Below are 17,394 nucleotides of genomic sequence, written 5' to 3'. Positions count from 1 at the left end.
GTTCAGATCTGGTCACAGCCTTGCGCTCCCTACAGACTGACTGTCTGTTCCCCTTCCCTCCCAGCGGCTCCAGCTGCAGACGGCGTGGACGTGGCTGGGAGGATCAGCCAGTACATCAACAGTGTCTCTGTCACACACCAGTTGCCTATCGCTGAGGCCATGCTCACCTGCAAGTACAAGACGTGAGTGGAGTGGCCTGCGTGGCTGATTTACGCTGCGTGTACTAAACATTAAGAGCACACGACAGGAAGCTATGATCCCTTATTGATGTCACTTGTTAAAACCTACTCCAATCCATGTAGATGAAGGGGAAGAGACCGGTTGAAGAAGGGTTTTTAAGCCTTGAGAGATGGATTGTGTGTTTGTGCCGTTCAGATGGTGAATGGACAAGACAAAAGATTGAAGTGCCTTTGAACGGGGTATGGTAGTAGGTGCCAGGCGCACCGGTTTGTGTCAAGAATTGCAACGCTGCTGGGTTTTTCATACTCAATATCATCCTGTATGCATCAAGAATGGTCCACCACCCAAAGGACATCCAGTGAACTTGACACAACTGTGGGAAGCATTGGAATCAACATGGGCCAGCATCCCTGTGGAATGCTTTTGACACCTCGTAGAGTCCATGCCCCGACAAATTGAGGGGGGTGTGCTCTTAATGTGTTCTTAATGTTTTGTACACTCAGTTTATATGATGTTAATCAGGTATGTTTTAGGAAGACAAATATTTTATTGGCCACTCATTATTTCCACCTTACCAGATATGATGAAGACTCTTACCAGAAATTTGTTCCCTTTGTTGGGGTAAGTAAATCAGTACTGATGGTTTCCATCAATACTAACATTGAGGCAGTCAATTTGGCAAATGATGCCTCTATCATAATTATTGCTTCAATGCAAACCGACAGACGAGGGATATCCAAACGATTCCCAAGTACAACCCTGGAGTGTAATGCTGATACTAATGAACTGATCCCTGTGTGTGAAACAGGTGGTGAAAGTAGGGTTGATTGAACCGAATCCGGCGTATTCAGGTGGGTTCATATTTCTGGAGTACCTATTGTCTGTTAATGTTTACCTTTCTCTCTCCAGTCTGTCCCTGAGCAGTGTTAAGGACCGTGTTGATTTGGGCCTACAGGTGGAGACTCTGAGGAGGCTGTTAGTGTTAGCTTGGCTGTTCCCTCCACCTCCCCACCCGCCCATGGATCTCCCACAGGGATGACCAGAGAGGCTGTCACCCCACCTCCGTCTCCCTCCCTGAGTAGCGGTCTGGGGTATGACAACCACAGTGTACAACAGTCTAACATGAGAAGTTAATTCCCATCCCTGCAGTTAAACACGTTTTTGAGTACATTGTTGAGCAATAGTTGTTTTTCGTACACTGTCTGCCACACTCTCTACCTCTCTCCCAGGAGCCCTAATATGTCCCATGGGGTGGACACCATTGGGCTGACGGTGGATTATTGGGTAGCGACATGCTCAGAGCGGAAGAAGGACGGGGAGCGGTGTGACAAGGGCTCCAAGAACACCCTGAAGAGTGCCTTCCGTTCCCTGCAGGTCAGCAGGCTGCCAGGAGGGGGCTCCACTGAGAACCAGCCCCAGGCCAACACCATGGCTATGACTGTGGTCACCAAGGAGAAGAACAAGAAAGGTGAGGAGGAGGGTGGGAAGATAGTGGACTGTCCAGCACATGCAGTTTGTCAATCAACTAATTTGGGGTAGATAATGACTAGGTAAATGTACTAACTGAAAGGAGAAGTATGCAATGGATGCATGCTGTTATGGTTTGAACCCCCCCCCCTCTGTGTGCTCATCTCCTCCGTGTCCACAGTCTCCACCATATTCCTGGGGAAGAAGCCCAAAGAGAGGGATGTGGACTCTAAAAGCCAGGTGGTTGAGGGCATCACCAGACTCATCTGTTCTACCAAGCAGCAGCAGACCAGCCTAAAAGGTACACCACGTCATTTCAACGTGGACATGTGGGTCATATTTGGTTGAGCTGTTGATCAATGAGATTTCAACCTTTTTTAAAAATTCACCCACTCAAAAAAGACAGCTAGCTTGTTGATTTCCCAACTGTGTTATCAACAATCTAAAAGCACAAACGGGAATACAATGTCAGATATTTATTTATTCTTCAACCTAATGAGTTATCACTGTGCTTCGTCTAATAGCACAACCACATAACCTGGATTGCAGTTGGGATTACATTGTTAGCGCATAGTGCAAGTAATCAATGCTGTTAAGAGATGCTGTGCTGGGAGCACGTGATGCCGCGGAGCTGAGCAGACGTTGACAAACCGAGCTCTTCAAAGTTATTCTATTTTTACCTAAATAACAACGTTGAAACAATATTCTAACATCGGCTGATAAATTGTCTAGTACTTACCTTCCCAAAGAGCCATGGACCTCCGACCGAGAGGCAAGAAGGACGACCAAAACGTCGTTGATTCCCAAGATAACGATAACGCTACAGCTAGCAAGATTAGCATTAGCCCTCATAACTCAGACGACAGTTCCAGACTGTTGCTCTCAGCAGCCTCTTGTGAGCCTGCTGACATGCTGGCTACTCTCCTCCGGGAAATTCAGGATGGTAACAGAGGTCTTTCTCTGAAAATTGATAAGAAATCGGCTGAACTCCATTCTTCCATTGACGACCTGAAATCCTCCATGAATGATCTGCTTTAGAGAACGACTGAGGCAGAGTTGCTCATTAGCACAGTTGAAGATACCATCGCTAGACATGACCAGGTCTTGACACAACTGCAAAAGGACAATGCCTACCTCAAAAACAAGGTAGATCAGATGGAGAACCAGAGTAGACGTAGTAATATCCGTGTGGTGGGAAATCGAACGCGCCCACAGAACATCAGAGCCGAAACCCTGGCCAGATGAGCCCCCACGAGCCGTCCTGATCAGGTTCCTCCGTTTCCAAGACAGAGAGAAGATACTGCAACTCGCAAGAGCCAAAGGGGACATCACCATCGATGGAAAGAGGGTCAGCCTTTTCCCAGATATGAGCGCGGATCTCGCCAGACGCCACAAGCAGTTCAGACCTGCCGCCAAAGCACTGAAGGAGAAGAACATCACCGGCTATCTCATCCACCCTGCGCGGATGAAAGTTCAGTACAAAGGCCGAAGCCATCTCTTCAACACACCGGGAGAAGTGCACACTTTTCTCAAAGAACTGAGCAACGTCTGAGCCAGGACGGTCTCTCTGGGGGATAAAATGCAGTTCGCTTGTTTTCTCTTATCCGGATTGAACTGCTGGTATCTCCCGGTCACTTTAATTGATTTGTACATTTTCACTAACCGTATCTTCCCGGGGTGAGTTATATTACATTTACAGGAGAGTATATTTTGGTTTAGTCCATATCTACTGGGCGAAGCAATAAGTGGGTTTAGGCCCACTGCTTTCCCCCTCATTGATGTTAATCTTTCGAAAAGAGACTCAAGCATCCCTTACCGTGGGCAGTAAATATTCAGCCATAAATATCTATTCACAACGTTTGTTTTCAATTTAGAGAGCTCGCAGGTTTTAGTTTACGCCAAGGTTTAGCTAGTAAGAGCAAGATGGAAAGCGAGCAGCAACGTATCTCTACAAGTGTATTCATGTTTGATTGTTGGGATTGTTGTTCTAGTCTGACAATCGGGGTGGGTGGGATTTTTATTAATTTTTTCTTCCTTTTTTCTATGTTTATTGTTTCCTTCCTAAAGAGACACACAGGTCACTTTTGTGCTCAAACCAAAGTTGAAACATTTCCTAATTATCTGCATATGATAGGTTTCTATTCAGTTACATATTTGAAACCCAACCTATGCTTAATCCACTAAAATATGTCACATTCAACGTAAAAGGTCTTAACAGCCCGATTAAAAGGAAAAGAGTCTATACATACCTTAAGAAATTAAAGGCTGACATTGTGTTTTTACAAGAAACACATCTTACAGCCAGTGAACACAAGAAATTGAAGAGGGAATGGGTAGGACAAGTTTTTGCATCCTCTTTTAACTCCAAAGCAAGAGGAACTGCAATTTTGATAATTAGACACATCCCCTTCTGCGTCAACAACACCATCTCTGATCCCTCTGGCAGGTTTGTTTTGGTGCAGGGGCATATGTTTTCAGAGTCTTGGACCCTATTGAATATTTATGCTCCTAACTTCGATGACCATATGTTTATTCAGAATGTCTTCCTTCAGGTCGCTCAAGCACCACCAGGATGGCTACTGGTTGGAGGAGATTTTAATTTTTGCTTAGATACAGTTCTTGATAGGTCTTCTGATAAACCCTCACTTCTTACCAAAGCCGGCAAGCTCACCATGTCATTCATGAAAGATCTCAATTTACTAGACATCTGGCCTGCTCGCCTCCCTACCACTGAGGAAGTACAGTTCCCGCTCAGCCCAGTCAAAACTGTTCGCTGCTCTGGCCCCCCAATGGTGGAACAAACTCCCTCACGACGCCAGGACAGCGGAGTCAATCACCACCTTCCGGAGACACCTGAAACCCCACCTCTTTAAGGAATACCTAGGATAGGATAAAGTAATCCTTCTCCCCCCCCCCCCCCCCCCCTTAAAAGACCTAGATGCACTATTGTAAAGTGGCTGTTCCACTGGATGTCATAAGGTGAAAGCACCAATTTGTAAGTCGCTCTGGATAAGAGCGTCTGCTAAATGACTTAAATGTAAATGTAAATGAGACAGTTGCACCCACAGGATAGGGACTACTCTTTTTATTCACACCCACACAAGACACACACACGCATAGATAACTTTTTACTTTCGACACAACTGTTTCATAGTGTTAGATGTCGAGTATCTCCCCAGATTGCTTAGTGACCATTCTCCTCTGGTATTATCAATCTCCATTCCTACCAAGGTAAATGGAGCATATAGATGGAGACTAAATTCTACACTCCTAAAGCAACCTGAATTTTGTGCATTCATCAAAGAGCAGATCAATATTTTTACTTTGACAAACAAACCCTCTGCTCCTGACAGCTTCATTCTTTGGGACACATTGAAGGCCTATCTGAGGGGACAGATTATTTCCTATACTAAAGGGCTGAAGAAAAAACACGGTGCGGAACTGAGTGCCCTTGAATCTGAAATTTCAGAGCTAGAGAAAACCTACCAAAGAGGCCCGACTAAAGATCTATACAGGCTTTTGGTAAATAAAAAACTTAAATATAACATTCTGAACACATATCAAGCTGAGAGGGCCATCACTAAATCAAAACAGCGTTATTATGAGCTTGGAGAGAAAGCTCACAAAGTATTGGCATGGCAACTGAAAGCAGAGGAAAGTAAGAGGACAATTAATGCCATAGAAACTCTTACTAAAGAGATATCTTTCGACCCTACTGAAATTAATAATACTTTTAAGAAATACTATGAAGACCTCTACACTTCCCAATCAAGCGATGATCTATCAGAGATAGACTCCTTTCTCTCCTCTCTCAACCTCCCATGCCTGTCAGGGGAAGACAGTGAGCGCCTGAGTGAACACTTCTCAGTTCCTGAATTGTTGGAGGCCATTAAATCCTTACCTTCTAATAAATCTCCTGGGGAGGATGGCTTCCCTCCAGAGTTCTATAAAGAATTTAGGGAGCTGTTGGTCCCCTACCTTATGGAGGTACTTAAAAAAGCCAGAGAAGACAACTGCTTTCCAGAGTCCTTCTCTCAAGCAGTGATTACTGTAATCCACAAGAAAGGGAAAAACCCGCTAAAGTGCGCCTCCTATAGACCAATCTCTCTCCTTAACACAGATTGTAAACTGGTCACCAAGATGCTATCTAAGAGACTGGAGTCATGTCTTCCCCTGTTGGTCAACCCAGATCAGACTGGCTTCATAATTAATAGATTGTCCTCCAATAATCTCAGAAGGTTCTTTGATATAATTCACCTTGCTAACAAAAACAAAATACCTAGTGTCGCAGTCACCCTCGACGCTGAAAAGGCCTTTGATAGGGTTGAATGGCCATACCTCTTTCGCGTCTTGGAAAAGTTCGGTTTAGGTACCGTGTTTGTAAATTTGATAAAATCACTCTACAAATCTCCTAAAACTAGGATTGCTACCAATGGGATTTACTTCCTCCTCTTTCCCTCTTTATAGGGGGAACAGACAAGGTTGCCCAATTAGCCCCCACCTCTTTGCCCTCGCCATAAGGTTGGCTGAGGCTATTAGAACGTGCCCTGACATACATGGCTTTGAGGTGGGCCCCCATACCCATAAATTATCACTCTTTGCGGACGACCTTATCTTATTTCTAACAAACCCAGAACACTCCCTCTCTCACTTGCAGATCCTACTACAGTGTTATAGTTCTTTCTCTGGATATAAGGTCAATTTTGATAAAAGCGAAATCTTACCGTTGTCTGTCTTTGACCATCATACCATCAAGCACAAGTTTCCTTTCAGATGGTCGCCTATGGGCTTCACATATTTGGGCATAATGGTGGATGGTAATCTGACCAACCTCTATAAACTCAATCTGGCCAGTTTGTTGCAAAAGGTGGAGGTTGACCTTTGTAAATGGATGGACTTACCTCTCACTCTACTGGGTAGAATCAATGTAATTAAAATGAATGTCCTGCCCAGGTTTCTATATCTGTTTCAATCTCTACCTATCCCTGTTCCCGCAGCATTTTTTTCCTCTCTCGACAAGCTGACCAGACGGTTTATCTGGCACGGCAAAACCCCTAGGGTTGGCCTGGATAAACTGACCCTTGATTGCAGTCAAGGGGGCTTAAACCTCCCCAATTGTAGAATGTACTACTGGGCTGCACAGTCTAGGTTTCTGGCTCAGAGGTTTGACAATGGTCCCTCTCCCTCATGGTTGAACATTGAAAAGCTTGAGGTAAATGATGACACTGGGGCAGATTTGTTTTTACAAATGGGACAGAAAATCTATAAAAACCATCACAGACAACCCTTTAATCATACATTCTGTCCTGGCATGGTGCAAACTGCACGAGCTGTTCGGACGAGGGGGATTCCTTTCCCCTAAAACCCCTTTATGGAACAATAGATTGATCCCTATGTTTTTCCAGAATAGTAACTTTAGACCATGGTCTGATAAGGGGATCACTCTTCTGGAACATTGTTACGAGGAGGGAGTTCTTATGTCTTTTGATCAGCTGAAACAGAAATACCACTTGCCTAACAGGGACTTCTTTAGCTACCTACAACTACGAAACTTTATTAGGGTGACTCTCAAGGGACAATGGAACCTACATAAGATGTCACCTATTGAACAACTCTGCCACGCAGACCAACCACTGTTCAAGACCATTTCCCGTGTTTACAATGCTCTTATGTCAGGACTAACACTGCCTGGGCTAGATAAACCCCGACTTAGATGGGAGAAAGATCTGGGTATTGATCTTGATGAGGATCTATGGAGTGACCTATGCAGGGATGGTGTTACATCCACATTGAACTCCAGATACAGACTGATCCAGTTTAATTTCCTCCATCAGCTCTATATCACCCCATCTAGACTGCACAAGTTCAACCCAGATATCTCCTACCTATGTTTTAGATGTGGCTCAGATGAAGGAACATTCCTCCATTCCACTTGGCAGTGTTCAAAACTACACGGTTTCTGGCAGGGGGTATGCGATACCATATCCTCAATTCACGGGGTTGCATTCCCTTTAGACCCGGAGGTCTGTCTACTGGGTAACTTTACTAACACCAATCTTAGGCAACGCCATACTATAAAGCTAACAGAAATATTGCTAGCGATTGCCAAGAAATGTATTGCCTTGAAATTGAAATTGGATTCCTCCCTGCCAGTTGTAATGTGGCTATCGGAAGTTAATAGTTGTATCCCTTTGGAGAAAATCACTTACTGCTTGAGGAATAAGTTAAAGAAATTTTACAGAATTTGGCAACCTTTTATTGACTATATGGAGAATCTCCCCCCACATCTTATTGATTGAATCTATATATAATCCTCACATAATGTTTCACACGTAATGTAGAATATGTAGCCTACGGCAGGTGATCCAATGTCTCGTTATTATTTTATTATTGTATGTGTTTATATAATTATAATTATAATTTATTTTTGTTACGCTCGTCTGTTACTGTCACTTTGTCCTATCGTTGTCTAATATCTTTTCACTTTTGTTTTGAATGTTCTTAATTGGAAAATGCAAAAATAAAATATTTTTAAAAAATAAATAAAAAAGAGATGCTGTGCTGATTTATAATAGCAATTGTGAAGATCTCCACCGACCTGCAACCGTTGCATGCTATCTTGACCATGCACGCTTTCTACGATTACAGAATACATTTATAGTTACAATAGCCTCAATGTGGCCATGGATTTTAAGGTTGATTAAATACTGTTACGTTAGTTTCTAAGAATGTTTTTTTACTCTGTTGCAAAAGTGTTATTGAATTGTGTTTTGGTTGTCGACACGACCAAATATCAACATTTGAAGGAGATGTATCTTTTGTGCCACTGATTTAGTCTGGCTTCAATTCCAGTTTGTCTACAAATTGACAATTCATATGTTGAATTCATGTCTCCATCTGAAGCAAAAATCTAAGTTAAAGAATAGGACGAAAATCAAATCAAATGTTAAATGCAAGAATAGGACTAAATCAAATCAAACTTTATTTAAAGTGCATTTACATTTTTATTTGATATCCTTATCTCCATATCCCTGGATTTCAACCGCAAGCTCTGGACATTTACACCTGGATCTCGCAGCTAGCTAGCTGCTATCCGTGTGACTAAAGAGTTCCATCAGCCACTCCTGGGCTACAATCACCTATCCGGCCTTCACAACTGGACTACCAACGTTATCTGCCCGAGGGAGTTATCCAACTGGCACCTCCGTCGCGACGTTACCTGAACGCCCATCTGCGGTCCGCTAATCGTTAGCTGTCTTATCTCCTGCTATCTGAATAGGACGATCAGACAGTTTATCTTGGGTCACTATAACTATATTTATTTTGCTAATTTGATTGATCCCCTCTACCACACGGAACCCCACTAATTTACAGACGGAAATGTACGAGGTGGCTAAAAACAGACCTCCATCCTATGCAAGCTTGCTACTGATGGCCCGGCGAGCTGTCTGAATCACTACTCACTGGACCCTTATGATCACTCGACTAAGCATGCCTCTCCTTAATGTCAATATGCCTTGTCCATTGCTGTTCTGGTTAGTGTTTTTGGCTTATTTCACTGTAGAGCCTCTAGCCCTGCTCACTATACCTTATCCAACCTTTCAGTTCCACCACCCACACATGCGATGACATAACCTGGTTTCAATGATGTTTCTAGAGACAATATCGCTCTCATCATCACTCAATACCTAGGTTTACCTCCACTCTATTCACATCCTACCATACCTTTGTCGGTACATTATACCTTGAAGCTATTTTATCGCCCCCAGAAACCTCCTTTAACTCTTTGTTCCAGACTTTCTAGACGACCAATTCTCATAGCTTTTAGCCGTACCCTTATCCTACTCTGTTTCTCTGGTGATGTAGAGGTGAATCCAGGCCCTGCAGTGCCTAGCTCCACTCCTATTCCCTAGGCGCTCTCTTTTGATGACATCTGTAACCGTAATAGCCTTGGTTTCATGCATGTTAACATTAGAAGCCCCCTCCCTAAGTTTGTTTTATTCACTGCTTTAGCACACTCAGCCAACCCGGATGTTCTAGCCATGTCTGAATCCTGGCTTAGGAAGACCACCAAAAATTCTGAAATTTTCATCCCTAACTACAACATTTTCAGACAAGATAGAACTGCCAAAGGGGGCGGTGTTGTAATCTACTGCAAAGATAGCCTGCAGAGTTCTGTCCTACTATCCAGGTCTGTACCCAAACAATTTTAACTTCTACTTTTAAAAATCCACCTCTTAAAAACAAGTCTCTCACCGTTGCCGCCTGCTATAGACCACCCTCTGCCCTCAGCTGTGCCCTGGACACCATATGTGATTGCCCCCCCATCTATCTTCAGAGCTCGTGCTGCTAGGCGACCTAAACTGGAACATGCTTAACACCCCAGCCATCCTACAATCTAAACTTGATGCCCTCAATCTCACACAAATTATCAATAAACCTACCAGGTACCACCCCAAAGCCGTAAACACGGGCACCCTCATAGATATCATCCTAACCAACTTGCCATCTAAATACTGCTGTTTTCAACCAAGATCTCAGCGATCATTGCCTGCATCCATAATGGGTCAGCGGTCAAACGACCTTCACTCATCACTGTCAAACACTTCAGCGAGCAGGCCTTTCTAATCGACCTGGCCGGGGTATCCTGGAAGGATATTGATCTCATCGCTTCAGTAGAGGATGCCTGGTTATTTCTAGAAAATGCCTTCCTCACCATCTTAAATAAGCATGCCCCATTCAAGAAATTTAGAACCAGGACCAGATATAGCCCTTGGTTCTCTCCAGACCTGACTGCCCTTAACCAACACAAAAACATCCTATGGCGTTCTGCATTAGCATCGAACAGCCCCCGTGATATGCAACTTTTCAGGGAAGCTAGAAACCAACATACACAGGCAGTTAGAAAAGCCAAGGCTAGCTTTTTCAAGCAGAAATTTGCTTCCTGCAACACAAACTCAAAAATGTTCTGGGACACTGTAAAGTCCATGGAGAATAAGAACACCTCCTCCCAGCTGCCCACTGCACTGGAGATAGGAAACACTGTCACCACCGATAAATCCACTATAATTGAGAATTTCAATAAGCATTTTTCTACAGCTGGCCTTGCTTTCCACCTGGCTACCCCTACCCCGGTCAACAGCACTGTACCCCCCCACAGCAACTCGCCCAAGCCTTCCCCATTTCTCCTTCTCCCAAATCCAGTCAACTGATGTTCTGAAAGAGCTGCAAAATCTGGACCCCTACAAATCAGCTGGGCTAGACAATCTGGACCCTTTCTTTCTAAAATTATCTGCCAAAATTGTTGCCACCCCTATTGCTACCCTGTTCAACCTCTTTCGTGTCGTCTGAGATTCCCAAAGATTGGAAAGCAGCTGCGGTCATCCCCCTCTTCAAAGGGGGGGACGCTCTTGACCCAAACTGCTACAGACTATATCTATCCCACCCTGCCTTTCTAAGGTCTTCGAAAGCCAAGTCAACAAACAGATTACCGAATCCCACCATTCGAATCCCACCATACCTTCTCCGTTATGCAATCTGGTTTCAGAGCTGGTCATTGGTGCACCTCAGCCACACTCAAGGTCCTAAACGATATCTTAACCACCTTCGATAAGAAATAATACTTTGCAGCCGTATTCATTAACCTGGCCAAGGCTTTCGACTCTGTCAATCACCACATCCTCATCGGCAGACTCGACAGCCTTGGTTTCTCAAATGATTGCCTCGCCTGGTTCACCAACTACTTCTCTGATAGAGTTCAGTGTGTCAAATCGGAGGGTCTGTTGTCCGGGCCTCTGGCAGTCTCAATGGGGGTGCCACAGGGTTCAATTCTTGGACCGACTCTTCTCTGTGTACATCAATGATGTCGCTCTTGCTGCTGGTGAGTCTCTGATCCACTTCTACGCAGACACCATTCTATATACGTCTGGCCCTTCTTTGTTAACAACCCTCCAGGCGAGCTTCAATGCCATACAACTCTCCTTCCGTGGCCTCCAATTGCTCTTAAAGACAAGTAAAACTAAATGCATGCTCTTCAAATGATCGCTGCCTGCACCTGCCCGCCTGTCCAACATCACTACTCTGGGCGGCACTGACTTAGAATGTGTGGACAACTACAAATACCTAGGTGTCTGGTTAGACTGTGAACTCTCCTTCCAGACTCACATCAAACATCTCCAATCCAAAGTAAAATCTAGAATTGGCTTCCTATTTTGCAACAAAGCATCCTTCACTCATGCTGCCAAACATACCCTTGTAAAACTGACCATCCTACCAATCCTCGACTTCGGCGATGTCATTTACAAAATAGCCTCCAATACCCTACTCAATAAATTTGATGCAGTCTATCACAGTGCCATCCGTTTCGTCACCAAAGCCCCATATACTACTCACCACTGCGACCTGTACGCTCTCGTTGGCTGGCCCTCGCTTCATACTCGTCGCCACTGGCTCCAGGTCATCTACAAGACCCTGCTAGGTAAAGTCCCCCCTTATCTCAGCTCGCTGGTCACCATAGCAGCACCCACCTGTAGCACGCGCTCCAGAAGGTATATCTCTCTGGTCACCCCCAAAACCAATTCTTCCTTTGGCCGCCTCTCCTTCCAATTCTCTACTGCCAATGACTGGAACGAAGTACAAAAACCTCTGAAACTGGAAACACTTATCTCCCTAACTAGCTTTAAGCACCAGCTGTCAGAGCAGCTCACAGATTACTGCACCTGTACATAGCCCATCTATAATTTAGCCCTAACAACTACCTCTTTCCCTACTGTATTTATTTATTTATTTTGCTCCTTTGCACCCCATTATTTATATCTCTACTTTGCACATTCTTCCACTGCAAATCAACCATTACAGTGTTTTACTTGCTATATTGTATTTACTTCGCCACCATGGCCTTTTTTTGCCTTTACCTCCCTTATCTCACCTCACTAGCTCACATTGTATATAGACTTATTTTTCTACTGTATTATTGACTATGTTTGTTTTACTCCATGTGTAACTCTGTTGTTGTATGTGTCGAACTGCTTTGCTTTATCTTGGCCAGGTCGCAATTGTAAATGAGAACCTGTTCTCAACTTGCCTACCTGGTTAAATAAAGGTATAAAAAGGTATATTTTAAGTTGAACCCTGGGTTGAATTGAAACAATAGCTGTTGACTTCGCAAATACTAGATATACTGTAGGCCTAAATAGTATCATTGATGATATAGGACTTATAAAGTATGGTAACATTTCATTTGCACTCTTAAACCTACCCTTTGGAATGACTTCGATAGCAACAGTGAATCTATTTAGTTAAGAGATCCCTCAATAATCAAATCGGTCACATACGTGTTTAGCAGATGTTGCGGGTGTAGCAAAATGCTTGTGTTTCTAGCTCCAACAAGAAGTATCTAGCAATTTCACAACAATACACACAAATCTAAAGGAATGGAATTAAGAATATACAAATAGTTGGACGAGCAATGTCAGAGCGGCATAGACTAAGATACAGTAGATACATAATTGATGTGTAAATGCAACATTATTAGTGACCAGTGTTCCATTATGAAAGTGTCCATTGATTTCAAGTCTATGTATATAGGGCAGCAGGTTCTAAGGTGCTACTCACGATAGCACATTGGTAGAAGTCATTTGACAAATATCAACGCTAAGCAGGGCTGGGCATGCTTAAAACCCTTGGTGAGTTGGCCAAATGGAAAGTTGTAGATATCAACTCTCCAGCAGGAGGTGCGGCCCAGGTTTGTCTATGTTAAATTGGTTACCGTGATGACAATCTTGTAGTTGACATTTCCCCCTCAAAACAACAGTTTTTCAAATCCAATGTATTTTCCACGTCACAATACGTTGACAAATGAATTTGAAACCATTGTTGATTCAACCAGTTTGTGCCCAGTGGGACTGAACCCGATTCAACATGCTTGTTTATTTTTCAGTGTTTGTAGATGGGAGTCATGAAACTATTGGATATTTTTCAGTGTCTGTGGACGGCGTGGAGTGGACTGATGTGAAGTTCTTCCAGCTGGCTGCCCAGTGGCCCACCCATGTGAAGTACCTGCCAGTGGGGCTGTTTGGCTACAACAAGACCGCCACCTAGAGGCCAACCCAGACATGGTCACTCACTCTATGCTTCCTGGGCACCAAGGTTATTATAGTTGTGTTTTTCTATTTGTTTTTTTTATTTTTGTTTGAAGTCCAGTTTGCTAGTTTTCAGACCAGATTTACTATTTTTATTTAGTTTGAGTTTTATAAAAACTATTTTCATTTTTGATATTATTTATTTTCAGTTTTAGTGTTAGGGACAGAAAGTACCAGATTTCTTCCCTGGTAGTTAGTGATAAACAAGCTAGGCCTATTCGAAACCTCACTATCTCCAGGCATTACTTACCTGCCAAGTTCAGAAGCTTGAAAACCCTCATTTGATTGTTGTCCAAAGTTTAGAAGATTAAAAAAACTCAAACTGAACATTTGATGATTTCTGTTGGAGTCAAATATCGTTTTAGTTTTTCAAACATGTTTGTTAATTATTTATTTCAGTTTACTATAATAATCTTGCTGAGCAGTCTACAATGGACAGAAAAGCCAATGATTAAGGAGAGTTGTTACATGATGACATGGATTGACAGCGCTAATGGATTGAGGCCATAGATTTTAATGCTTGCCATGTTCCTATTTTCTAAGGTGGGTTCAAGCAACAAAATAACTAATTTGCCTTTTTTGAGATGCATTTCCTCATTCATATGCTATGGCTCTTCTTTCAGTGGATTGGCAAGGTTAACTCCAGCTGTTCTTGTGGCTGTGTTGTACTTTCTTTTTTTTTCAAGCAGTGTTATGTGAAGCAAATTTCAGTGGTCATTGATATTATTGATAGAATTTCCCTGTGTTACTCTGTGCATTAAAAAAAAAGTGGTTAAGTCAGTTTGGTGAAAGTAATATCAATTGATTCTTATTTACAGAAATGTTTTGTGGTAATTGGACCTGTTTTCGCTTTTAGTATTTTTCTGTGAGTTACTGTTACTTTTGCGAGTGTGTGTTTTTGTTTGTGTGAGAACCTCCAAATGCTTGTGAATGTGTGCGTAGCATGGGTTGTCATTGAAATAAACACTAAAACACTACAGAAATCTAGAATATTTGCAGACTTGTCTGCATCAAAGCTTGTGGTTGCTAAGCAAGTATTTTTATATGGTTACGTGTACTATATATATACATATACACACACACATATATATAGCGGGGAGAACAAGTATTTGATACACTGCTGATTTTGCAGGTTTTCCTACTTACAAAGCATGTAGAGGTCTGTCATTTTTATCATAGGTACATTTCAACTGTGAGAGACGGAATCTAAAACAAAAATCCAGAATCACATTGTATGATTTAAGTAATTCATATGAATTTTAAGTAATTAATTAGCATTTTATTGCATGACATAAGTATTTGATACATCAGAAAAGCAGAACTTAATATTTGGTACAGAAACCTGTGTTTGCAATTACAGAGATCATACGTTTCCTGTAGTTCTTGACCAGGTTTGCACACACTGCAGCAGGGTTTTTGGCCCACTCCTCCATACAGACCTTATCCAGATTCTTCAGGTTTCGGGGCTGTCGCTGGGCAATACTGACTTTCAGCTCCCTCCAAAGAACTTCTATTGAGTTCAGGTCTGGAGACTGGCTAGGCCACTCCTTAGTTGCCCTGGCTGTGTCTTTCGGGTCGTTGTCATGCTGGAAGACCCAGCCACGACCCATCTTCAATGCTCTTACTGAGGGAAGGAGGTTGTTGGCCAAGATCTCGCGATACATGGCCCAATCCATCCTCCCCTCAATACAGTGCAGTCGTCCTGTCCCCTTTGCAGAAAAGCATCCCCAAAGAATGATGTTTCCACCTCCATGCTTCACAGTTGGGAGGGTGTTCTTAGGGTTGTACTCATCCTTCTTCTTCCTCCAAACACGGCAAGTGGAGTTTAGACCAAAAAGCTCTATTTTTGTCTCATCAGACCACATGACCTTCTCCCATTCCTCCTCTGGATCATCCAGATGGTCATTGGCAAACTTCAGACGGGCCTGGACATGCGCTGGCTTGAGCAGGGGGGTCCTTGCGTGCGCTGCAGGATTTTAATCCATGGCGGCATAGTGTGTTACTAATGGTTCTTTGAGACTGACCTGAAGAGAGCTGGGACCACATTGACCAGGTCCTGCCGTGTAGTTCTGGGCTTATCCCTCACCTTCCTCATGATCATTAATGCCCCACGAGGTGAGATCTTGCATGGAGCCCCAGACCGAGGGTGATTGACCGTCATCTTGAACTTCTTCCATTTTCTAATAATTGCGCCAACAGTTGTTGCCTTCTCACCAACCTGCTTGCCTATTGTCCTGTAGCCCATTCCAGCCTTGTGCAGGTCTACAATTTTATCCCCGATGTCCTTACACAGCTCTTTGGTCTTGGCCATTGTGGAGAGATTGGAGTCTGTTTGAGTGTGTGGACAGGTGTCTTTTATACAGGTAACCAGTTCAAACAGGTGCAGTTAATACAGGTAATGAGTAGAGAACAGGAGGGCTTCTTAAAGAAAAACTAACAGGTCTGTGAGAGCCGGAATTCTTACTGGTTGGTAGGTGATCAAATTCTTATGTCATGCAATAAAATGCAAATTAATTAAAAATCATACAATGTGATTGTTGTTTTAGATTCCGTCTCTCACAGTTGAAGTGTACCTATGATAAAAAATTATAGACCTCTACATGCTCTGTAAGTAGGAAAACCTGCAAAATCAGCAGTGTATCAAATACTTGTTCTCCCCACTGTATACATACACGCACTGCAGATATACCTTTGTCCCAATGATGTGCTTGAAGACTATTTTCCGTTTTGTCATTAAAGTGTAAAAGACAAACATACAAGGAATAAAAAAAAAAGTCAATTAAATAAACTCGAGTGTATCAGCTTGTCATATTGTGGATGGGGTGAGATCTTCAGAACCAAATGCTTATGCTCCTGTAAACTGTTGTACCAAAGATTCAATGAGTACCACCAAGTATCGTCAGGTGTCACTGTTAAAGAGAAATGAAAATTGCGAAAGAGAGTATACAAGCATGGGTTGGGAAAATGGGAGATTATGGGCAAGCTTAGGCTAAACGCAACTAACAGAACATGAGGACAGTTTATTCAGTTGAGTGTCCTGAGATGCCTTTTTAGTCTCCAACCTTCTGCTCCTCATCCTCGCAAACCTCCAAATCGTACATTGCATATGACACTAACATGTGTCCGTTAACCGAGGAAATTCCAATGTACATGCATGGGGCGGCAGGTAGCCTAGTGGTTAGAGTGGAGGGGCGGCAGGTAGCCTAGTGGTTAGAGTGGAGGGGCGGCAGGTAGCCTAGTGGTTAGAGTGGAGGGGCAGGTAGCCTAGTGGTTAGAGTGGAGGGGCGGCAGGTAGCCTAGTGGTTAGAGTGGAGGGGCGGCAGGTAGCCTAGTGGTTAGAGTGGAGGGGCGGCAGGTAGCCTAGTGGTTAGAGTGGAGGGGCGGCAGGTAGCCTAGTGGTTAGAGTGGAGGGGCGGCAGGTAGCCTAGTGGTTAGAGTGGAGGGGCGGCAGGTAGCCTAGTGGTTAGAGTGGAGGGGCGGCAGGTAGCCTAGTGGTTAGAGCGTTGGGCCAGTAACCCAAAGGTTGCTAGATTGAATCCCCGAGCTGACAAGGTAAAAATGGGTCGTTCTGCCCCTGAACAAAGCAGTTAATTCACTGTTCCTAGGC

General features: G+C 43.5%; 1 protein-coding gene across 1 annotated transcript in view; it reads left to right on the top strand.

The window, feature by feature from the left end:
• Positions 1-14,567, top strand: part of LOC115135506 (phosphofurin acidic cluster sorting protein 1-like) — a 28,251-nt gene extending 13,684 nt beyond the window's left edge. The window contains 7 exon segments of the mRNA XM_029670258.2: positions 65-182; positions 759-801; positions 989-1,031; positions 1,136-1,271; positions 1,410-1,648; positions 1,829-1,948; positions 13,628-14,567. Of these exon segments, the coding sequence (XP_029526118.2) occupies positions 65-182; positions 759-801; positions 989-1,031; positions 1,136-1,271; positions 1,410-1,648; positions 1,829-1,948; positions 13,628-13,746 (818 nt within the window). The 3' untranslated portion in view covers positions 13,747-14,567.
• The last annotated feature ends 2,827 nt before the right edge of the window (positions 14,568-17,394 follow it).

The sequence above is a fragment of the Oncorhynchus nerka genome, linkage group LG10 (assembly GCF_034236695.1).
Source record: "Oncorhynchus nerka isolate Pitt River linkage group LG10, Oner_Uvic_2.0, whole genome shotgun sequence".
Classification (NCBI taxonomy): domain Eukaryota; kingdom Metazoa; phylum Chordata; class Actinopteri; order Salmoniformes; family Salmonidae; genus Oncorhynchus; species Oncorhynchus nerka.
This window is presented reverse-complemented; position numbering and strand designations above follow the sequence as displayed.